Source organism: Clarias gariepinus, chromosome 4 (genome assembly GCF_024256425.1).
Source record: "Clarias gariepinus isolate MV-2021 ecotype Netherlands chromosome 4, CGAR_prim_01v2, whole genome shotgun sequence".
In the NCBI taxonomy this organism is placed as follows: domain Eukaryota; kingdom Metazoa; phylum Chordata; class Actinopteri; order Siluriformes; family Clariidae; genus Clarias; species Clarias gariepinus.
Genome location: NC_071103.1, coordinates 10,586,009 through 10,611,198, shown reverse-complemented (window position 1 = coordinate 10,611,198; position 25,190 = coordinate 10,586,009). Strand labels below are relative to the sequence as shown.

Here is a 25,190-nt window from a genome sequence, read left to right as displayed (position 1 = left end):
AGAAAAAGGTGGCGTCATGTTCAGTACCTAGCAGAGCAGTTTTGGAGTCGTTGCCGAAGGGAATATCTATCTAACATTGCCACCAGACAGCGCTGGCACACAGCAAAGCGAAACCTGAAAGTAGGAGATATCGTCATGGAAAGGGCTGATGATCTTCCCAGAAGTAAGTGGCGGCTGGCCAGAGTCACAGAGACTACAACAGATAAAGATGGGCTTGTGAGAAAGGTCAAGGTATGCTTTGGTGACCGGAATCTGGAAAGGGATGGTCGTCGTCTCAACAAGCTATCCGTCATGGAACGCCCAGTCCAGAAGCTGATCCTGTTGCTAGAGGCCATCTAGCTGATTTCGGAAGCAACCAAGTGTATCCTTATCATATTACTTAAATTCTAGTATTACAGTAGTATGGACACTTTTGTCCGTTTCAGAAATAAAGGTCATTTTTTCTTACTTTATTTAAAAATCATTTGTAATTTATATTCCTTAACGTCATACAAATTCCTCATGATTTGGTGGGAGTGTAAATGACCATTAAACCCCCCAAGCACAGAAGTGGGACGTCATCTTTACCTCCAGCAATAGAGGGCAGTGTTGCCATAAATGACTTAAAAGTTTCACAAAGAAGGCCTTTTATTTAAGAACATTTATAAGAGAAACTCTTTAATGGTTGTGTTTTGTTTCTTACTTGACGTTAATTAAAATATGGAAACTTTATTCTTATTTGTTTTACATTTGTGTTTGCGTTTTATATCACAGACTTTTATTTTGACGTTCATAAAAGGAAGTGCAGTGGCGCTGTTTGTGAATGCGCACTTTATATGTACTTCACATGTGATAAGCGTCTGGCTGGTGTGCACAAAGGAGCATATATTACCTTGCTAGATTTAAGGCTTTCTCCTACCTCTCAGCACCTGGCTGATAAAGGGCACAAGGTACAGTTTTTGGCTGTTATATTGTTTACAGTAGTTCATAGTTAATTTCAACATTAGTATATTTTATGTTTCTTAATTGCACTCCTAAGCAGAGGTTGTCAATGTTTCAAATTTATAAATATGTACATTTTGTTACATGTTGCAAATGCTTTATATACATTTAAAAATAAATCATCAGTGTTAAAATAAGTCTAATTAAAATATTGTAAGGTAAGGATATAATTTAATATATATTAAAAAGGGATGACATTTTCATTTAATTTATGGTAAATACGTATACATTATTGTACATGTTTATTGTTAACATTGGTGATGATTCATACCATTTACAAGCAATGTCTATTGTTTGTTTGTTTGTTGTTTGTCTTTGTTTTTATTTATTCAGCTCTTACGGTGTTTTGGATATTAAAATATCTTTTTAAACATCAGTCAAGAGAGTAAAGTGCTTATGTTCAGCCGGGAATGCTACATGAACCTTTATGTCTATGGATCATTAGATCATTCTTAGTCCAAATGAAAAAAAATGAAGAGGAAAATAAAAAAAATAAAAAAACCAACAAAACAGGAATCCCTAAATATGCCCCCCCAAAAAACAAAAGACAAAAACAGCGGCCTTCCAAAGAGATATGTGGCCTACACTGGACGAATCGTAGCAAAACTTCTCCTGAACAAACATGCAGCTGTAGTCTAACCTAACAAAAAGAAAGTGTCGCCTTGTGTTATTTGATATTAACATGTATCCAGATTACCAAACTTTTGTCCGTTACAGTATATTGGACGGCGTTAGTTAAAAAAAAAAAAAAAAAAAAAAAAAAAAAACTAAAAAACAGGTATTATTATATGAAATAGCTAGTATACCTCTATGCTTCCTGACAGAGGTTTGGTGTAGGATTTTTGTAGCAAATTTCGATGAATGGTTTAGGAATTGCGTATGGAAGATAAGACAATATGGCGCATAGTGATCATTATGTGTCGCTTACACTTTACAGTTAGGTGGCACAATAAAAAGGGAAATAGGCCTCCGAGTGGCGCAGTGGTAAAGTGATTGCCCTATCGCCAGATCGCTGGTTCGAACCCCGGGTGATGCTGTTTTCCTCTCACAGCTGGAGGCACAGAGAGAGCTGATTGGCCGAGCTCTCTCAGGAGGGGAGGGATGAGAGGTACTTGCGCTCCCACATTAATCACGGCTCTACAGGGGCGTCTGTGAGCTCGCGCACGCGGAAGGAGCGGCTAGCGCTTTCCTCCGAGTGTGTTACTCCGCCCCTAACGGTGCGTGAGCGAGCAGTTCGAAAAGATGCGGTCGGCTGACGTCACGCGGTTCGGAGGAAACACGTGATAGTCTTCGCCCTCCCGGCTGAATGGTAGTAGGAGCCTTAATGTGGGAGCCTCCTAGTGACGGGGAGGAATTGGAAAAAAAAAAAAAAAAAAAAAAAAGGGAAATGGCCATGTCCCAGTGATGCTGTGAAAGTATTAGAAGTGGATAACATTTAACCAGTTTAAAGGCCACATATTAAGCAAAACTAAGTGCAAATAAGCTACAGAGCAAAAAGTTACCCACAATGAAACGGTGCTCTTGGAACAAGTGGGATGCCAGAGGGCACAATTTGTGTGTCATTTTAACTACAAATTCGATAAATAATTTTGTAGGCCACTAAGAATTAAGGGAAATTGTTTAAAACTGGTATTATATGGAATCTTTAACCCTCATCTTTTGTTCAATAATTTTTATTCAAGCAGATGATATTTGTTGTGAGTTTATGCTATAAACAATATAACAGGAACACACCCAAAATATTTTCTTATGTTTATTATTAGCAATGGACACAAGACCCAATGATGGAAATCCTTTCTGAACAATTGATGTGTTTGCAGATGAGCTTTCCCTAATCCTTTTTGTTTTACTTTGTTAGTTTGTCATACAATTTATGTAACATAAATATGTAAAAAAAAAATAATAATAATAAACTGTATTTGTATATTAGTTACATCCTGAAAATAAATCTTGCTACATATATGGCACCTAATGTTGATGCTGACTTTAGCTTTAAAAGCGGTGAGCTAATAACAAAGAGTATCTTTGGGAACAGTATGTACTATGTACACAATATATACATTGTACATGGGGGAACCTGTAGTCAACAAAGCTGATTCCATGAAAGATTGACAGTTCAGAAATAAAAAACAATACCCGCTCGCCCCGCCTCACCTCCTCCTGGAGAGAACGCAGAGTGATCTGGGTTTTCTCCAGCTCGCTGATTTTCTCCTTGTTGACCTTTTGCAGGTCCTGCTGCTCCTTTTTCCATTTATCTTTTTGCTCATCAAGCTGAGACTGTACCAGGCGCACAGACACACTCGAATCAGCAGCCAACCGCTCAATCTGAAGGAAAAATAGAAATGAGCCTAAACATTTCTTATATAAAACACAAACCACACATACAATATCAGGGGGATGGTAATACAGCATGAGACAGTACTATATATACGTGTCTACCATACACTGCATTTCCTAGGTAACAATTAAAAAATATATATATATATAGCAAAATGGTTGATCAGGTGTAATATTTACGTCTGACCATGTAATTGAGTGACAAAATAGAAACGAGATGCGGCAGAGAGTCAATCAAAAGATTTTGTGAAAACTTGTATCTGGCTTGGCCTCAGTCTTCCTCATTCATATGTACCTCTTTGTTGAGTTTGTCCTTTGCCTTTTCAATCTGTTTCTTTTGTTCGTCAAGTTCTGTGTTGTCTTTGCGGAGAGCATCAATCTGCCTGGCTCGTTCCTCCAGCGCTCGGGACAACTCGTTCTTTTCCTGGCTCAGTTTAGTGCTGCTGCGTTTGGTCTCTTCCAGCTGTTGCCTCAGCTTCCTGTTCTCCAACTGCAGCTCCTGCTCTGCCTCTAGGTTCTGCGAAGCATGTTCCTGCATTGTGGACTGGATATGAAAAGACAAAGCTTTTGCTCATTTTTATTATCACACTGATCTTATCAAACAACTGCATTTCTCTCAAAACAATTCCTTAGCAGGCTTATGATTATTTAATTTACCTCTAGACGTGCAAGTTTATCTTTGAGGCGTGTGTTGGCCTCCTCCAGTGCCTCTTGTTCACTTGAGACTGTGTTCAGTTCAATTTGGGATGAGGCGAGACGCTCCTTTTCTTTCTGTAGATCCTCCTCTGCCAAAACCAACTGACTGCGCAGACGCTCTGCCTCTCCACGCACCGCACGCATTTCCCCACGCAGAGACTCCACTAATGCAGGATCTGCAAGCTGGCAGAGGAACAGGGCAACAGTAAGGGCATCATAGAGGCATAATAAACCATAGATCACCCTTATGTCAGGTTTAACCAAATACCTGCTTGGTTTTTTCATGAACTTTAGTCAGCTCGTCCTTATCTTTCCGGGATTGTTCCTTTAGCCTGTCAATCTCGTATTTCTGCTCAGCATCAAGTTCCTGATTGGTCCTTTTTAATGAAATAATTTCCATAGTCTTCTTGTCAAGGTCCTGCTTTAGTTTCTCTACCTCTGCTTCTGCTCGCTTTAGAGATGCACGGCACCGCTCCAGCTCCTGTAATGAATTCAAGATTGTGTGCGCATGTGAAATAAAGGTAAATGCTATTTTTCTATACTTTAACTGTTCATTCCTTTGACATGTCATAACACAAACTAGAGTTTAAAATATCATTAAGCTTTGTTTCTCTCAATCCAAATAAAAGCATAAATGTTAGTACCTGGTTGACTGCTTCACTTGGTTTGACATCAGGGATCTGATTTTTCATCATGGTAAGTCTCTCCTGCAGCTCTTTTAGCTCTTCTTCAAACTCTTCTTTGTCTAAGCGTGCTTGAAGAAGTCTGGCATATCATACATGCACAAAATATTAACATGAAGCAAAGAATATGAATACTTATCCATACCTTTTATAATTAAAAAGTGCATGCTGTTTGTTGGCACCATGTATAATGAAAACTACAGAAAGTGCAGTTTTTTTTTTTTTTTTTTTTTTAAACAACAAAAAAAAAAATCACAGTCATGGAATAGCTTTACAATTACTGTTTGAGAATTAGACACAGTCTTAATGTATAGGTTTAAGCAGAGAACTCTGGCCATTTGTAAATAGTTTTTACAAAAGGAGCTGATGGGGGCACTCAGGGGCACAGTGATTTATGATGAAATCATGTTTTTGTCTGCTGTCTTCCTCCACTCTTATGAGCTCACTCAGGCTTGTTTACTGTAAAGTGACTGGTTGCCTTACTTAGCAGGAAGACCCGATGACCATGTTTCCTTCTGGCTCTCACTTTTAGCTATACTATCATAGCTAGTCCTGCTAGACTTTCTAATTGCACTCCGCACAAAACATGCAATAATATAAAAGTTAACATACCTAACTGCAGTCCCTCTCCCTACCTCTTTCTTTGTCATTTACTCCCCCCCCGTCTTGCTTTATCTTTTTTATTTTTCTCTCTAGATACACAAATCACTTCTGAGATACCAGTGATCTGACTGATTCTGCTCTCCAGACCTGCATGATCCATCGTGATTACCCACTTCCGTTTAGAGTTCTCATTACTTGGAGACTTCCAAATTCTGCTGCAAAGTAGTTGCGGACAGTGTACAGAACCAGCCAGTGTAGACCTTTAGGTAATTCACGGATGCTTAGGACATGGGGATTTTGACATTCGTCACCAGCTAATCTCATAACCTTTCGGCCACTTACTCTTGTTTTGTGTTGCGGAGCTCATCTCTGGTGCTCTGGAACTGCTCTCTCCAGTGGACACCTTCCTCTTTGTTTTCCTCTAGCTGTTGCTGTAAGGAGCGGACTGTAGAGTTCACACGCTGGCGCTCTGCTTCTATGCTTACCTGAGACTGGAAAAATATGATTGTGCACATAAACATTAATTTAGTAAACACTGCCTTTTAAAGCTGCTCTAACACCATCTTGTAGAGCACATGTCCGATGTTTAATTTTTAAGGAGACTTATAAGACTGCCAGCTGCCTTATTTACTCATAATACTAAACAGGTTCTGGAATCTTGGCTTTATTACAGCAGGCCTGTAAAATGGTTTTCGAGATCACCAGAGTCTATTTGACTTTTACATAAAGGGACATGTATAGACCATGGTATATCATGATAAATTAAAGATTTCATCAGCACCAGGAGAGACAACACAGTATGAGTACTTGCATAGAAATGGCAAGTAGAGAATGTTTTTTTGGGAAAAAATAGCATCGGGCCAAAAAGTGTCTATGTATGAATTTTGCGACTCTGTGCATATTTACTGGATCAGCAAACAGAGATACAATAGGCTTTTAATTTATTGTTTGAGTTACAGCGGATTTAAGGTCCTCGGGTCTCAGCAGTTATCTTCATTTGGCTGCCCTCAAGTATGTATGAGTGTACAAACCTGCGACACCTGTGCCATGCTGGTTCTTAGCTTTTCCATGTCTTGGCTGTATTGTTGACGAAGAGTTTCCATCTCTTTGTCATGGGTAGACACCTCTTCCTTTAGGGCACCTTTCAGGGCAGTCAGCTCCCGCTCTTTCTGTCTCACAATGTCTTCCTGTCTCTGATACTGTGCTGCCATTCCAGCCAGTTCATTGCGCAGTGCCATCAACTCCTACATATAATTTACAGGAACGATTCATTCATTATTCATTCATTAAAATTGAAGTTTTATCTGTGTTCTAAATGTTAATTGTAAATGTAGTTTAAAGCATGTGAATTACATGTTCTGTATATATATGCACTTCAATTTTAATTAAAATAACGCCAAAAAAAAAAAAAAACGTTAAAAAGTAGTATTAGTAAGAATATGTTACAATATTGTGACTGAAAATTTTACCTTGTTCATGATTAAGTATTATATTATACTATTATATAATAAAATAGTATGGGCTATTATTAGTGGTAGTAGTAGTATTATTTTGTTTTTAGGTTTGATTGTTTTTTGCCCTCATAGTTCGCCGACATGGTTTGTACTGTAAATATGCTAGACTACTAAAACTGGGATTTTTTTTAATGAAAGTGCTCTCCTCCATGTTGCTACAATGTCACAGACTGGACAGGGTGGAGTCATGTGACCACACATATATTAGTTTGTGTTTAATGGGATAATACATGAACAATCAATGGAGCAAGTATTAACAGAATAAAAAATTATAATTGACAGGGGCAACACTATGTTTATTAGAGGTGCTGAGTGTTTTTTTAATTAATTGCCTAGCCCTACTTCCAGGTATATCAACTCCTTTTTTCTGTGCAGTTATTACAGACAATAAAAGCTTGTGTACCGTATGCATCTCGTCTGTCTCTGCTCTGTTGCCCGCCTCTCTCCTCAGCTCCTCCTGCAGCCCTGTCAGTTGGTCCTCCAGCTGTCTGACGAGAGACTCTGCATTCTCTCTTTCCATACGCAACTGAATCATCCTGTGACACACACAGACATCACAAACACATTGTTACTGATGTGTAACACAGACAGTATAATCACGGCATAGCACCCAAAAATGCTGTGAAAGACAGACTGTGAAACAATGTGTGAGGTGGATCTTACTCAGAGTGTGTCTGGTCTAACTCGGTCTTCTTCCTGCTTAGCTGTTCCTGCAGATTTATGTTTTCATCCAGACTTTGTTCCAGGTCTGCTTTAAGTGCAAGGTCTGATTTGTTCGTCTACAAACACAGTCAGATTTCAGCCATAGAACCATAGTCTCAGAAGTACTATAACTCATATATACACTGTATATTTAACAAATACATATTGCACTTGAAGGACATTAATATATTTTAAACAGGTGTTGTAATATTATATGGCCAGGAAATGGGGATTTAACAAGCCTAGTAATCAAATACACTTAATGCTCATGTGCTCTACAATGAGCGCGCGACCAACATAGTGGTTGGAGAATTCAGTCAGGCTCTAATCAGCTTATCAGAGGGCAACCTGACAGGTGATCACGCTTTACTTACAAACGAGTACCCCGGAAATCACCTAGATAAAGAGCAAAACATTAACTACAGTGCTGCTGTAGTTAGACATGTAGGGCCTCTCTATTCAACTATTTGTTTAAATGCCAGGGTAGACAGAATGCAGACTTAAAGACCGAAAAAAAAAAAATTATCCATCCATATTCCAACTTAACAGAGACACAAATATACCATATCAAAAGAAGTATGTGTTTTGAAGTGGATATGTTCCAAGCTGCACTAAACTAGACTTCGCTATTTGATCTGCAGCCAATTAATTCTAACACAAATCTAAATTTCAACACTGTTCATTTCTGAGTTGTGTATTGTGCCAACTTGGCCACAAAGAAGCTTGAGAGAACTTCGTCCAAGTCATAAATCAGCTCTTACCCCCCATGTCACTCAGGATGTGCACTGGTATTCAAATACCCACTTAACTGTTTGAAGCACTGGCAGTCAAATTATTCTCTAGCAGTGGCAGTTTTACTCTGTTTTACATTTTTCTTTTTGCATTAGGTGCTGCTCTTACATGGAGACTTTCATTTAATAAGTAAGGTTATTGTGTAAATCTTTGTATTGAGTTTATTAAGCTATTAGTTTTTCATTATCACATTACAACCATCCATCCATCTATCTATCCATCCATCCATCGCCTATACCGCTTGTCCTGTGAGTAGGGTCATATGGGGCCTAGGGCCTGTCCAACCAAACTTGGGGCATATGGAGCACACCAGCCCATTACATGGACACATACCCACCCACTACATGTGGCACACATTAAAGTTAAATTAGGCATAATTAAAATGCACCTACTGTATGATGCCACCAAAATATTTTGACCAAAAATAGTGTGTTAAATTTAATGTTAAACAAATTTTAATTGTGATTCCATTATAATTGAAAGACATATAAAAAGGTGTCTACTGTATAACCCTATAAGCACTTCAGATTGTACTATGTAACTCATTTTATTTTAATACGTTTTTACAACCCTACATATTTTGTGGATTCCATCACTCTTACTATATTTTTCCAATATTTCAGTTCAAGGTATTTACCTTTAAAAATAAAAAAACAAAACAAAACTGTACTCCACATAAAATTCTATTTAAAATATGCCTATCAGGGTTTTTCCATGGAGATGCTAAACTACAGTTCTCATCAGCCACAATTTCATCTGTGTGTCCCTATAGTCTCTCTAAAAAAGATCCTGTTTGTCTCGCTTTTGCTGTGTTTGTGGAAATATTCTGTGTTAACGAGTGTTCCTGCCTAGTACCATTTGGTGCGGTATTAGTCACTGTGATAGTGTGCTTGTACTTCATATGTTGAGTAAACATGTTGTACACTTGTCTACATTGCAAACTCTGATATAAAAATCATTTTAAAATGTCATAAGAAATTTTCAGTAAAATCGTGTCATGACATAAAATGTTAGTGAGGGCTTACTAAAAAACACCCATAGATATGGATTCACAACCCAAATGATAAATATAAATAAACTGTTGATCTACAGTGTAGGTATACAAGTGTGGCATGTATTATTATAAATTAGTCCGTTTTCTCTGCAACGATAATGAAAAAGAAAGAATTACATTTTAAAGTTCCTGTTACACAATGAAGAAACAATAAAAGCAGAAGTCGCCATTTTGCACTTTCACGCGTGGAGATTAAGTGCAGAAGCCAAGCGTACTCTAAGTAAATCCCCGCAACACGTGAAGCGAAGTGTAAAGTTACAGAGGGTAAGGTGAAACCTGGGCCATACCTTGAGTCCCTGGATCTTATTGCAAATGACGTGAACTCTGCGCTTGATTGCGGCATCGCTCTCGCTGCTCCTAAGGGCAAAAGAAAGGAAAGTTTACTTTAAAAGTTGCACTTGTACATTCTAAAAAAAACATATGAACATATTGCTGTTTTTCAATATAACGACCGGATGAAGGCTAAATTTTCTTTTTTTTCTTATAAATAATGCACATTTATTTTTGGCATGCATTTCTAGATAAGACATGAGATTTTGACATGCATGCAATTTTATTCATTTTCATTACACATTTTTATAAATGATATACGTTTACCCCTGTCGTAGAACACCATAGATTATCTGCTGGATCTGATCCTCCTCACTGCTGAACCCTGACCCTGAGCTCTGACTTTGATCCTTCAAAAGATCAGGAGTCACCTGAAAGCAGAAATAAGGGGCTACGAATGTTACATGAGATTCAGTAGCATAGAGAAACACAGAACAGAAAAGCACATTAATAATGACAACAATTGCGAATGCATCATGCGTTAGAAACAAACAAAGCATTTTGAAACACACGAATGCATACATTTATCTCCAAAAAACATGCAGTGCAAATCCTCCCTGAACTTATCTAAACCCTCACCATGCAATTTAAGTACAGGGTCTGTCAACAGACACCACACCAATGAGCCAAGGCACATTTACTTGAGCGCATGGGGCCAGTCTTCTGGATCAGCTTTCCGTAACCTGCTACAGCTACTTACAAATGAGAGTGAAATGTAATGGACCATTTCTATTGAATGTGAATGAAGAAGAATGCACCCTAAATAAACCAGGCACTGTGGTCAGATTGGGACCAGTACCTGAGCTGATTTAAATCCTGACCCCAGTAGCAAGTAGTTCAATTTAACATATTGTGTGCTGGATTACACATTTGAGGACTATTTCGGTAAACAAATAAGGCTTTTGTTATCATTGCAATAACGCTTAACTTTTTACTTAAATGGCTTTAAGAAAAAAGTTTACAGAATGGAATAATAGAAATATGAAAACTGCAATTTTGGAATTCTTAAGAAAAAAAAAAATCTACTTATGTTCAAACCATTAGGTTCACTCACAATTGAGTAACCGTTATTAATTCTGAACAAACAATGAAACTGTCATAGCAGACATATTGCACAATGTGTAACGTCTAAATCTAATTTATCTCCTTGGCTTGTCGTATATAAAGAGAAAGTTTTTCTTTCACATGCGAGTCTGTTTCCTTTCCTGTTAAAATACAGTCTGATAAACAGTTGGTCACTGTCAACACTGCTATCTGGCACTGAGAGAAACTTCAGAGCTCTGGAGGCCAGAGAAGGGAGCCGCACAGTGGGTCCTTTGTATTTGCACCTCTTGCTCAAAATGTCGACGTGAAAGATTGCAGTTTTACGTTCTTTATGTTTACGTTTGTAGAAATGGCAAATATCTGGCAAGAATCACAGTACTAGCACCAGCGCCTGGTGAACCTTTCATAAGTTCCACTGTTTATTTAATTAATTAATTGCATGTGTACTTGTAATTCGGCATCAAGTATGAGTGAGAATTACTTTTAATGTTCCCCAATAGTGTTGTAGATTAAGCTACAAGAAATAAAGCTGTACAATGCATATGGATTTTGCATTATATATGTAGTTCCAAATATTCCACCACCAAAAAAAAAGAAAAAAAAAAAAGAAAATTAAAAAAATCCGGGGTTGTTGGATACAGCTATAATAAACCTGGTTCAATTAAATTTTTTCTGTATAGCGCTGTTAACAATTGCCATTGTCGCGAATCAGCTTTACAGATAACTTATTTTTCCGTTTTTTTATTTATAAACAATGTGTTAGACACATATACCACTTACATGCGCATCTACGGTGGACCAATCATTATTTAGGCCAGACGAATGCACGGCTGCGATCTTAGCCACAGATCCCGAGGTCCGGCTCGGTCTGCTGTAACCTGAAACAGGTAAGGATGATGGAGGAGAAGCATAATCATTTGAAGGCAGCAGCTGAGCAGAAGAAAGGACGGTGGTTGCAGGCCCGTTTCCTACATGGACACCAGGAGTGCGCCCCCTGGAGGAGCCTCCGGCAACACTGGCTTGTCCTGTAAAATTCCTGTCTCCATTTTTGGCACGCCTGTCTTGTGAAGGTTTAACAGCGTCTGAAGGAGATTCATAGTAGTTGTTTATTCTTCTCAAATTTTCCTTGTCTAAAGAGCCGTTCAGCCCTGCTTGGTAGGATCCTCCCCACTGGTTCCTTTCCATCCCCATGCCGATTCCGCTGTCCAGGTTGGCGTAGCTACCGGAGCGTCTGTCTCCATTAGGGTGCTTAAACTCCTTTAAGGAGTTGTTGTAGTCACTCTCTCGGTCCAGCAGAGAGCCATGTGACTGAGCCCTTCGCAACACGCTGGCATCCGCGGAGGAAAGATGCTGACCATCGTCTATTCCATCTTCCCGGCTTCTAAGGGGCGAGATAAACATTACAGCACTATATGCTACGTCCAATAGTAAGAAAACTACATTACATTCCACAATGTTTTATTCAGCTTATAGGTACGGTTAAGGCTGTGAAGTTAGTTCATGTTATTGCGGTCATTAAAGTAGTGTTCATTACCATTTCTCTTTTCCTCATTCTTTAGTTAAATGCAAATAGGCAGGTAGGCTGAAGCATGGATGTGTTTGTTCACCTCTGTAAACCGGTATTACCTGGGTAAGCTGTTGTAGCTTGGGGTTCGGAGTTGCACTCCATAGGAATCACCTTTCTTTCCATCTTTAAGCATTACATACGGTTGGCCCGCGATGCCCTGCACCCTGACGGCCACGCCATACCGGGATGAGGATTTCCCGGTGCTGTCTCGATGCCCTCCACCTGCGGGATCATGCAGGTCATTTATGAAGCGAATCTGAACCCCATAATCCACTGGGGTTTTTCTACCCGATGCTGATGCAGACATGCTGAAACAGACAAGGGAAACGACATCATAAATCAGACAATTCATTCATTAACTGGCATTTTGGTAGGAACCCAGAGAACTTAATAAAAATCACAAAGCAGAAAGGAGAAACTCAACATAGCAGCAATCTAAGCTCAAGACTGAACATGAGTTCAGTTTTTTTTTTTTTTTTTTTAAGCACAATAGTTGTGTAGCATTTTTGCATTGAGTACAAGGCAACTAACTTACAATCCAAATCTAAACCAACAAATACACAACTGGTGCTGTCAGATTTGGCAAGCCAGGCACCATACTGCATGACATCAGTGGAAGAATTTGGGACCAGGTTTTTTGGGACCAAAAAAATTTTTTTGTTTGTTTTTGTTAGAGCTTGAACAAAAACAAACAAATAAGATGGTAGTGAGTTTATTGGACAGAAATAAGTTTTACTGATTTCTGACAGCTTATTTGAATGGGAAACAAACAAACCTAAATACTACAGTATCTCTCTAAAACACTGATTTCAACCACACGTCTCGAAATCAAAAAATGCAATATTTAAATCTTCAAGAGGACTGATAGACAAATGCAAAAATGTGCACAGGTGCTTTATTTTTCCTCCTGTGCACATTTTTGCAAGCCTGGCCCCCACTCGTTTCCTCATTCCCTACAAAATAAGTGTGCCAAGTTCACACTCCGCAGCGTTAGCAGTGTAAAAAACACCGGAAACCATTGTGTAGATTTTGGTCCACATTGACATGATCACATGCTGCAGATTTTTCATCTGGGAATATAAGGGGGAATATCCCAAGATGCATCCATGATGTGAATCTTTCATGGTCTTGTCTATCCCCAACAACCATTCTGGCCAGTGAATGATTTGGTACCAGGCCAAATAAAGGAATTAAAAATATTACTTTTTAAATGTAATTTCCATTTTATTGACCACAGAGTCTGTTTTATTTAAAAAATAAATAAATAAATAAAAAATGATGAGATCATCTCCCATTTGCAACTTAAAGCTTCAGTTAATGTGCTACTCACACCCCATGTAGCAAAAACCACAAAACCATGAACGTGTAAAGGCCATTTTGAGACTCATGCCAAACAGAAAGTCATCTGATTTAATCTCATATTTGTTATAGTTTACATTTTTATATCTCACAGGCAAATTTTCTTCAAGGACCTTTCTTTCTGGAGTAGGCCAGAAGTGGCATCCACAAAGAAAGTGTGTTTAGTGTTCAGGTCAGTTGTTAAAAACAAAACAAACAAACAACAAAAAAAAAAAAAAACGGTTTTAAAAATGCCCCCAGGTCAGCTTCTATTTAGGGTTCCTCTTTTACACACTTCTCTCTGTATTGGATTTGATGCCCAGTAAAAGTAAGCTAATATTACAAGCTAACTCTAGGTAAAATGAGTTAAAAAAAAAAAAAAAAAAATGAGAAAAGAGAAAATAACAAATGATGAGACAGCAGATGAGACTCTAAGACTGACAACAAAATGAAAGCTACTACCTAAATGATGGGTTTATTGCAGCAGATGATTCACATGCTCTAAGCCTGTATTATACATGCAGTTTAATAGATGTGAAAAAGCATGTTTGAGACAACTTCAAGTCTGCTGTTGTTCTGGATTATAATAAAGATGGAATATCCTGAAATGCTCTTCAGTGTACCTCAGTTGTATATTTGGCTTAGTGTTGCCTTTCCCCTTTTCTATCAGCTCGAACCAGTCTGGCCATTCTCCTCCGACCTCTGGCATCAACAAGGCATTTTTGTCCAGAGAACTGCTGCTCAATGGATATATTTTCTCTTAGGGATGACTGTGTGTGAAAATCCCAGTAGCATCAACAGATTCGAGAATACTCAGACCAGTCTGTCTGGCACCAACCAACCATGTCATGTTCAAAGTCACTTAAGTCACCTTTCATTCGCATTCTGACGCTCGGTTTGAACTTCAGAAGACCGTCTTGACCATGTCTGCATGCCTTAGTGCATTGAGTTGCTGCCATGTGATCAGCTTATTAGATATTTACCCTTAACAAGCAGTTGAATAGATGTACCTAATGAACTTGCTGGTGAGTGTGTGTATGTACAGTATATGCAGTAGGGTTTGTAACATCTCTAACATCTGTACTTTCTCCTAAATCCTCTGCCATGTCATATCTTGGAAAAAACAGTAAACACTGTTGGCACAACTGACCTGGGAGACATTTTTTTTCTGGTTCTGAACACACTTTCTTTGTGCATGGCCTACTCAAGAAAAAAAGTTTGCCTGCGAGATATCAAAATTCATAAATTAAATATGCACAAATCTCAAAATGGTCTGTATAATTGTTTTGTGGTTCTTGCTAAATTGGTTGTGACATTCATTCTGACAGTCTCTCGTCAAAAAACGAAACGAGGAAGTGCTCCGAGCTGTGGTAATTAAGTCTATCTAAGCCATAGACTGAAAAGTCCTATAAATTAGTCATCCATGAATGACGTGTATATAAAGGACATCAGACATTAGACTTAAATTCTGTAACTCATTTCCTAAATATCACTGCATGTCCAAAGACACTTATTGCAGCTTTTTACAAAACATAATTCAGCTAAATATGCAAATATAGCACTCTGTGTAAGACTTATCCTTGCTAAAGGATAAAAATAACCCTACCTTCTGTGTAACTGGAGCTTTGATGTGTTTTCATGGATTATTGTGGTTTGGCACATTAACTCTGTGTTCCCAGAGTGCACACGTACTGTAGGTTAGCCACAGAGCACAACATTTTTTATTTATTTATTTATTTTACAACAAACTGAAATGAGACATAGTATGTATATACAAGCTATGGGACAAACCTATAACAGCTATAGAGTAACCAGAGTTCACAATAAGCACGGCTTAAAACACAACCTACACATTATACCTGAACTAAACTTTAAAATGGCTTTAAAGAGTACTTGTATACAGCCTGTATTTAGGCTTCATGTAGCAGACCATGTAACAGTTGTGCGAGCAGCAGGGGTTTAAACACCCTACACAAATTATATATTAGACATCACGGACAACAATGGTGTTTCTTGCCGCTAGGCTCCACCCTGAAATGATCATCATATCAAAAAGAATTCCAATGAGCAAGTATTGTTGTAAATAACAACAATTGTGATTGTCTGATTTGTAATTTTACAGGTTGTGTAGCAAATAAAATCCATCTGCTAAGTAAGAATGCAGCATCAGTCCAATACTGCATTTGTCCCGATACTTCTGCACCGAAACCACTTCATTCCAATGATGCATGACCCCTCATTCTCTCTCGTGTCAAAGCAAAATTATCTTTCTGGGCATAAGAATAAACTGCAGGAACTGCAATTGAATTAGATAAAGTTCCCAAGTGTAATGTTAGTAAATAACAGTCAGGTTAATTTAATGTGCTGGCTTGCAGTACATTCATGTCTAGACTGTCGGTCTCTCTTGCTCATCTAACTTAACAGTGCATCTCGTGGCCAGTCTTGTTTGTTTGCTTTCTAGCCACTTCCATTTCTGCTGTGTCCTGGTATAACAGCGACAAAATGCAACTAGTTATATGCATGTTTCCAACATGGGTAAGAAGGACGGTACTGGCACCATGATCCACAGTACTGGAAAGAGAGAAGATCAGCTGCCAAAATCCACATTTAAAACAAGTCAAAGAAGAACTTTCATCAAGAAAACATAACATAACATTATGTCCTCTTAACTGACAATTTGATTCCCTATTAATTGCTTCCAAGTTGTTACAAATGACCTCTAAACTGTCATTTTTGTTGACGGCCAACATGAGCTACAAAGCTACCTAGCTTCTAACACGAGACGAAATCCCAAATTTTACACCATATGCGTTCAACCCCGGACCTGGAGCCCATATCCCCAAGTGGAAGACAGTGGAGACAAACTTCAGCAATTTACAGGAACGTTTATCACCTCAATGGTTTATTCTGTTCACCTTTTGGCTACATAGGAGAAGAATTTAAAACCCTTTTCACATGTCCTAGTTAAAATGTCTTTCACCATGTCTTAGTCACCGGTTCTGCTAGTCATGTTTGGTTAGTTCCAGCAGTTGTGGAAGGATACGTGTTGGCGGAGCAAAATGATTAGTTAAATAAACACTCGTGCTGATATTTAGTACACCCTTACTCCCGCTCATGTGATATTGCTTAAGTACATTACAAATATAGCTGTTGTAGACGTCACTTGCGCGTCTCAGTGGAGGTGGCGAGATTAAAGTGCAAAGGGTGTGTCAGTCTCTGACATTATATTCCATCAACACGATGACTTTGTCGAGACTGCAGGGCGGGTGTGTGTCTATTGCGACTGGATACGGCAGTTTTGACATGCTTTGGCAGCCTGTGAACAGGTTACAATTGTGTGACTGGTCACATTCCAGCACAACAGCAGCGATGACGTTTTAGAAAGAAAAAAAAAGATTCGTACCTAGGAAAAAGAAATGTGGACGGCAAAACGTTGTGAAAACACTATTATTGATTTAAATATTATAAACACAGTGTTTAAAAACAAAATGATAAAACAAATTATAATGATAACAATAATAGTAATAATGATAAAAAAAGTGAGTAAAGTCAACAAATCCAAAGAAAATGCCAAGGAATTAAAAGAGCCAGCTCTGTGGTCTTATCAAAATTCACTTTGGTGATAAAAAGAAGCAACCACCTGTTCAATCTAAAGACACACCTCCCCTTGTTCCTCTCTTTTCCACAGACACACACACATTCAGATGACTTCCTCTTTAATATATAAAAAAAAAGCAACAAATCACAGTGTTCTGTAAGGCCCTGTATAACCATACAAACAAAACTCTTTCCCCTTATCTGTTAGAGTGACTCAAAGTATGCGCATGTACAGATTGTGTGTGGGTGTTTGTGCGCACACACACACACACACACACACACACACACACACACACACACACACACACACACACACACACACACACACACACACACACACACACACACACACACACACACACACACACACACACACACACACACACACACACACACACACACACACACACACACACACACACACACACACACACACACACTAAGCCGAATCTAGTAAAAGAAAGTGGAGCAGTGGAGTTGGCAGCCAGTGTAGTTAAAAGGTCTTAGGCTCATGTGACCATTCAGCAAAAAAAAAAAAACTTTCACTCTAGAACATCACAATGATTAAAATGAACTCAGACTATATATTTAGCTTACAGGTACTGTACTATATCTCACACACACAGACACTCACAAAAGTGTCTGTCCACAAAAGCGGAAGGGGGCGAAGCGCCAAGTGTCTAACATCCAGCAGCTTCATGATATCATTATAGAAGAGTGAAAGAGGATCCCAGTAACAACATGCGCAGCTCTGGTGAATTCAAAGCCCGTAGGTTTAAAGCAGTGCTAGATAACGATGGTGCTTACACAAAAGGTTGACATTCGGAAACAGTTTTGACATGTTCCCTGACATGGGTGTACTCATTTTTGTTGCCAGCTATTTAGACGATTAAGTCTGCGTGTTGTGTTATTGTTAGAGGACAGTTAATCTGTACTGATATACAAGCTGCACATTGACTACTCTAAAGTATATCCAATTTTCATTTCGATAATATTGTCTTTGACATATTAGTATCATACATTTATTAGCTAGTCCACCGGGTATAAAAAAGCTCCAGTGTGCGGCTCAGGACTAGGTTTTTGATGCCAATACATTGTAAAGTCATATTTTTTTAAGAACTGCAATAATAAAGAATAAGAAAAACAATATAACATCAGTGATGGTGTCCTATCCTCTCATTACATATGAAGGTTATTATTTACATTACATTTAGGCATTTGGCAGACGCTCTTATCCAGAGCAACTTACATTTTTATTTTTATAGTGTCTGTTCCTTATGTCTGACCGTTATGTGAGTATTATATATTGTATGCAGTGCATGAAAATGATCATATCTAGGGACCTTCTTAACTTCCCTACTACTGGATTCACGCAGCAGCATAATGAATCAGGTGACGAGATGATGGACGTACACAGGGATTTGTTTAATTTCACAGGAATTCTTGGATAGATTTTACACTCCGTCGCTTATGGTGTTCCTGCTGTGACTCCCTTTATATGTTAATGTCAGGGACACGATTTAAATTCAACTTTATTATTTTGTACTGAATAGCCCTTCATCTGTGAACCCAGCTTAGAAGGAACAGACGATATCAGGATCTGGTCTTGGGCATATCAGAACTCCCCAGCTTCTCTAGAGAAAGTTAAACCTGTGCCATGTAGTTAAAAACCCTTCTGCCACCTCTTCCAATGAAAACAACACACTAGGGTTATAGGATCGTGGTGCCATCATCAACAGTAAGGTATGTTTACATTTAAACATAGCTACATGCTAAATAAAAACTTGCTTGATGTGAATTAAAATAATACCATTGCCATCCAGATTTCATGTGTACCACCCCTGTTAAAAGAAAATAGTCCACCGCAGTGTATAATACAATTATCTCTGCTGAACTCATATCCAACATCAAAACACATGTGAAATCTGACCAAAATGAAATTAAGGAGCAGACTGGACATGAGGAATACACTTGGGTGTTCCCATCACTCCTAGATGGGAACATCCCATCATAGGGAAACAAGTTCAGGACTCATACTGATTCTGTGTTATGGTATGTTGTATATATTATGCACTTTATTATTCTTTGTTACGAGCGTATGATCGCCAGTCCGTGGAAAAACTGCTCACATTTCAAGTGAAACTGGTGCGTGGTGCAAAAAAGATTAGAGACCACTGGTCTAAAGCACACCACCTGCAGGATTACGAAGGGACGACAGAATTTTACCACCTCAAATGCAAACCAATATAAAATTTAAAAAGAAAAACAAGTTTGGAGTCAGTGTTGTTACATAAATAAGCACATGAAAGAATCATATGTAAACTCAACCGTCCTTCCCTTCTGGAGTACACAGAGAAAACCCAACAAGAACGAGGAGAGCATGCAAACTCTACGCACACAGACCCAAGGCAGGAATCAAACCCTTGACCCTAAAGGCAAGTCCCCATCTTTATTTCCTGTTAATGCCCCCAGTTGAAATACCCCTCAGATAATAAATTATTTAATACTTCACACTCCCTTTATTTCACTCCTCGTCAGAACGTGATATTTCAGTGTTTGAGCTACTGTACTTGTGAGAACAACAGGGCTCAGCAACAAGTTAGGGGAGGGGCTCTTCTTAAATGAGGTCATGTTAGAAGGAGAATCAGACTGGCTAAAAGAAAACAAAAAGCAGGATTTTTTTTCACCTTGTACATGCACACTGGACTGGAGGACCATCTGAATATCAAAACATGACAAAAGTAAATTTTGCATAATAAATTCCCTTGAGATAAGCATAATAATCTTATAAAAACAATAATACTATAGAACCATGTACAGTAAATGCTGTTACACCACATAGCGTTAATTGACTGCTGCCCGTTTTTATACACTAGTTGCCTGAGCAAACTGAACTTTAAACACTATTTAACTACACAAAGGATCATAAACACCTGACCGACGTTGCTAAACTGCCATCCATACTAAATCACAGATTCATGAAGTGGCAAGTTTGCTGTATGACTCAATTGCACAAAAGTTTGACTTTCTGTCTGTACCATGGCCACAGTGTGTCCTTGAGGACCTTGGTTTGTTGGGATATCTGATAAGTGTTTCTTTTTCCCCTTTTGTAATAATTGATTCAGCTACAACTTAGACTGAAGCATTTACGAGTTTTAAATACTGTTGTGCTCTTGAAAATATTTACTTTTTAAAGACAGAAAATGTTATGGGATTATAGGTTATGGCAGCTGCCAGTGAACTTTGCTACTGAAACAACTGATTGCAATTGTGCTGAACGATTCCCTGGTGTCACCCACATGTAATATCTAACAGCAATAACATTTATAACCAATAAGATTCATTTAGATTAGAAAACAGCAATGTATTCTTGTGGGGCTAAATCTTAACTTCTCGAAATCCAAATTTAATGCCCCGGACAAACAGTATGGATGCCAGAATAACACTTGATACTAGTTGAGCTGGGGATATAAGCCTTGTGTACAATAATAAGCACGATGTCTAGTGGGGACCAAAAGTGTGACAGGATTATTTTTTTCCTTTTTAAAACTTCAAATTATCATATTTTGATATAAACATAAAAATAAAAAGCATATTCAAAAAGAGCATCGCCAGAACTCATTCACGGTCTGTTTACTTTCTCGCTGTGTGTCAGTGCTTAAGCAAGAACAGTGACAGTATTCAGTGCTTGCAGAGAACAAGTGTGGGGTAAAGCAGAAGCACCACCTCATACTGTATCTTTATTACAGTGAAGTGGGGCAGAAAACCCACTGTAAAGCCGAACAACACAGACCGCACTGAACCCAGTCTTTTCTCTAGCATTTGTCTCGCATCTACATTTCAATCATGGGAATAAAAACTTCATGCTAAAAAAAAAAAAAAAAAAAAGAACTACCCTTTGTGACATAAAATACCTGTTTATACAAGAACAGAGTATAATACTACAATATAACAATTGTTTACTTACTGTAAATCAAAGCACTTACTGATATGGTAAGTGTTCGTTCTTCTGTGAGACATACAATATTAAGTTCTTTCAGCTTCATTTCTCTACACAAAAACATCCCCCTTTTTTAAAACTTTACACAGCTGTTTTACACTTACAACCTTTCCCCTCTTCCCCGACATACCTACATATCAGTTTTTAATCCTCCAAAAACAATAACGCATCTTGTCAAATAATACTGTACATCTTCCAATACTATAAGAATAAGCACCTTTTCAAAACATGGCCAAAGGCCCCTGTGCTAGCTTGCTTTCATAAGAAGCTAGACTGTGGTTTGCTCTAGTGTGATGAAATGCAAACGTGTAAGGGCGACAGCATGCAAAAATTAACCTTGGTATGGAAATCAAAGTTGTGAATGTAGTAGGGTGTATGATTAATCAGATATTAACCATTATCAATGTGAGTTTCGGTGATAAACAGACACGCACTTTTGTACTGTCTGCACATACTGTAGCTCTTCATGGACTCGCTCTCTTGCTCACGTCAAGCTTGACTGCACAAGCGACATCATTAGTGTGGGATCAGAGCACAAACACACCGACAGACACACACCCACACACTTAAACGAAGAATGATGATAATTTCATGTTGTTGTTGTTTTCCTGCTTGACCATTAGGGATGATGAAACCAAAAATGCTTTTATAATAATAGCTCTTAAGCATTTAACTATGTCATTTCAAAAACAAAAAACATTAAACCCGATAGCTATTGTTACTACTGATTTAGATAAGTCAGTTGAACCTTTAATAAATATAAATAAATGTTTTATTTAGGCACATAAAGTATTCAAGTCTCTTGCAGTCTAGAACAGGGTTCCTTTAGTGTGGCTCTGTATTTGGTTGCATCCCTTTTGCTCTCAACTCTGACTAGTTTCCCAGTTTGAATATTTAAAAAAAATCTCCACAACAATGCTACTACAACCATGTTTCACTGATGATAATTAGAAAGTTCATTTTTGGTCTTGGCCGTTTTTAAAATGACCTTAGGAAAACTTTTTGGTGGACAACCTCCTCTATGCCACATTCTGTCTATTATTTAATAATGAATAGGTTGCACATTCAAATAGTTAATGAACTGCATCCGGAGTTAAAGAATAAAGAACTCTACAAGCAACTGCATATTTACTTATTCTTTATATGAGAAAGAAATGGTTTGAAATTATCTTAACAATAATTACATTAGACCCTACAAGATTATAATTATATTCTGCTTCATATCATATAGACCACCAGAGCTTGAAGCTTATGAAAAATAACAAACTTTAACAACAAAAGCAAATTTGGTCGTACCAACTGACAATTCTGATAATTTGCAGCACAGATATTAGAAACAGGCTTGTTATTCTAAACCTAGGTTTCCTAGAAGTTTCTAAGTTTCTTATAATTATTGGTTACATTTATTAAATAATGTGTTGTCATCCTAGGGTTTAGGGACCACAAATCATGCCTGATTTTTTTATTTTATTTTGTAAAATATTCAAATCTCAGGCATGTGAAAGAGAGCCAATATAAATTTAAAAGCTAAACTTCTCTTAGATTCTTGACCTGTTAATCAAGATAGTTAATCTGCAGAAGTGCTGCAGCCATGTAATGTGGATTTTGGTGTTTTCTCTTTTAACACATTGAGCCCCTGAGTCTCTTAGTAATTAAATAAAGATGTACATATTGTGAAATGATGAGAATTGCTAAACTATTCCTGAAATCGGACCACAGTCTATATAGGCTTTAAATTCGAAATTATATGAAGAGAAAACATAATCAATGTAACGTGACATCTTTGCCAGCCATGAAGATGCTTTTTGGGGAAAAACCTGATGTTCAGATTAGTCAGACTACAAGATGTGACAACTTGGATCTGACTGATTAGGGCAGCAGTTATAATAATTATTCTGGTCAATATAAAGATTGAGATTATTTAAAAAGATTACTTATTTACTAGTGGCAGGACATTGATGCCTCACGGTTAGGCTCAGGTTTGATTTCTAGCCAATGTTCAAACCCAGGCACTTCAGACAGGTCAGCCTCGTGACTTGTTTGCCTTGTCCTGGATGGAATAGGAGGGTTGTGTCAAGAACGGTGTGCGGCATAAAACCTGTGCCAAGATGTATGCGGATTGGAGGGTCACTGTGGCGACGAAACAGAATCATCATAATTATCATCATCTTAGTGACTATGAAGGCATTGTGCATTAAAGCAAACAGATGTGCTTGAGCAAATAAAAACATCATTGCGTAATTGAATGCGATAATTTTGTAAGCTCACTTCTTAACTCACTAATCTCTGGAACCCAAAATCCTAAATGAAAACAAAATGTAATTGATTGGACAGCCTTACAGCTTCACATTTTTCTTTGTAGTAAATCATAAAAAACAAGCACCAAAAACAAACACAAAACACCACAAGCACCGATATATGCGCACTCGCGCACACACACCATCCAGAGTGCCGTTTAACTGAGATATTCCTGCCAAAAAAGAAGTTCAAACACTGTCTATAAATGCATTCTTATAAATACAACTAGTTTAGCTTATAGCTAAGGTTTTGACAGTTACGATAAGCAGGTGCGTGTTTATCACTTTAGCACACGTCCCTTAGGCTAGGGCTTAACTCTCTTGGCATTCTTTGTTTCTTTCCAAACTCCCTCTCAGTCACCTGAGCTTCTGTCCTCCTTTCTGCCTTGAACAAACCAGCATTTCTTCCTCTCGCTCTTTCTCCAGCTCTTAAAATGTGCCTCATTGGCATTACAAAGAAGGCTTTAGTGTTGCCAAACAGCATAACGTATAGTCTCATACCAACAATGATAACCATTCTTTCTGTAACCTGCATTCCTGTGTTGCTCACACAACACAGACCCACGCACACACACCCTGATATACTGGGGAAAACTGGCATCTTTGAGTTCTTTGAAAACAAATTATCCTCGGGTGAGGAAAGGTGTGCCTTCCTGACAAGATATACCCATTTAGCTGATCTTAAAACATCTACCTGCTCATCAACATCATTGTGCATTTACAGGTCAATAACCAGAAAGGCACGGCGGCTCCAAGAAGGTTGCGACACCAAACGTTTCACAAGCGAGCTTTCTGCCTTGCCGAAATCAGATCAGATCAGAGTTACCAGGTATGGGTTTCCACAGTGAATATAACTCACCACTCCAAGTATGGGAAAGTATGTCCTGTGGATTATAACTCGAGTTATCAGACCTGGAGTTCAGCCTGAGCACAAACTCCCAAATACCTGTGAAATGAGTCATTGGTTTCACTCTTGGTTTCTACACTTTTTAAAAAAGAAATGAAAATCTATGTGCATGGAGATTCATATACCTCTTAATGGTTTTTAGTGGCACAATTAATTGATCAATAGCTGTACAGCACACTTTTTAAACCTTTAGCACATAATAAAGAACCATATCCAATGTGGTTCTTTATTTTCGCAAATAACAAAACAGTATTTTGTATAGATGTTTCTGAATGTAATGTTTTTTTTTTCTTTTTCTCCATTTCATTGTATTTACAATCAAACCCTCTTTTATTTTCTTTTTCTTCACATTATTCCGACTTCTTGTTTTAACCGTGACCATTCATAAGGAATCACGAAACCCCTCAAAACTCTCTTTTTTCCCCTCATTTCAATTTCAAAACTTTAAATCCTATGTGTAATGCAGATTACTGCACAGTGCAATTCTTTATTCTTCACATATCCCAGCTGTTTTGTTAGTAGGCTGGGGTCAGAAAGCAGGGTCGGCTATTATACAATGCTCCCGGAGCAGACAGGGTTAAAGGCCATGCTCAAGGGCTCAACAGTGGGAACCTGGCGGAGCTGGGGCTCGAACCTTCTGACCTTCTGATCAATAACTCAGAGTCTTAACACACTGAGCTACACCGTTTTTATTTTAACACGGTAAGCGTCTGAATTTTAATATCAGAGATATTTGACCTGGATATCC

At 38.2% G+C, this 25,190-nt stretch overlaps 1 protein-coding gene across 1 annotated transcript in view; it reads right to left on the bottom strand.

The window, feature by feature from the left end:
• LOC128520107 (cingulin) overlaps positions 1-25,190 on the bottom strand; it is a 38,064-nt gene that overhangs the window by 11,907 nt on the left and 967 nt on the right. The window contains exons 2-14 of the mRNA XM_053494146.1: positions 12,363-12,611; positions 11,517-12,117; positions 9,960-10,063; positions 9,650-9,719; positions 7,478-7,593; positions 7,218-7,350; positions 6,332-6,544; positions 5,643-5,791; positions 4,659-4,779; positions 4,283-4,495; positions 3,976-4,197; positions 3,614-3,862; positions 3,136-3,306 (exon numbers count right to left, since the gene is read on the bottom strand). Coding sequence (XP_053350121.1) covers positions 3,136-3,306; positions 3,614-3,862; positions 3,976-4,197; positions 4,283-4,495; positions 4,659-4,779; positions 5,643-5,791; positions 6,332-6,544; positions 7,218-7,350; positions 7,478-7,593; positions 9,650-9,719; positions 9,960-10,063; positions 11,517-12,117; positions 12,363-12,610 — 2,610 coding nt within the window. The 5' untranslated portion in view covers position 12,611. The remainder of the gene's footprint in view (positions 1-3,135; positions 3,307-3,613; positions 3,863-3,975; positions 4,198-4,282; positions 4,496-4,658; positions 4,780-5,642; positions 5,792-6,331; positions 6,545-7,217; positions 7,351-7,477; positions 7,594-9,649; positions 9,720-9,959; positions 10,064-11,516; positions 12,118-12,362; positions 12,612-25,190) is intronic.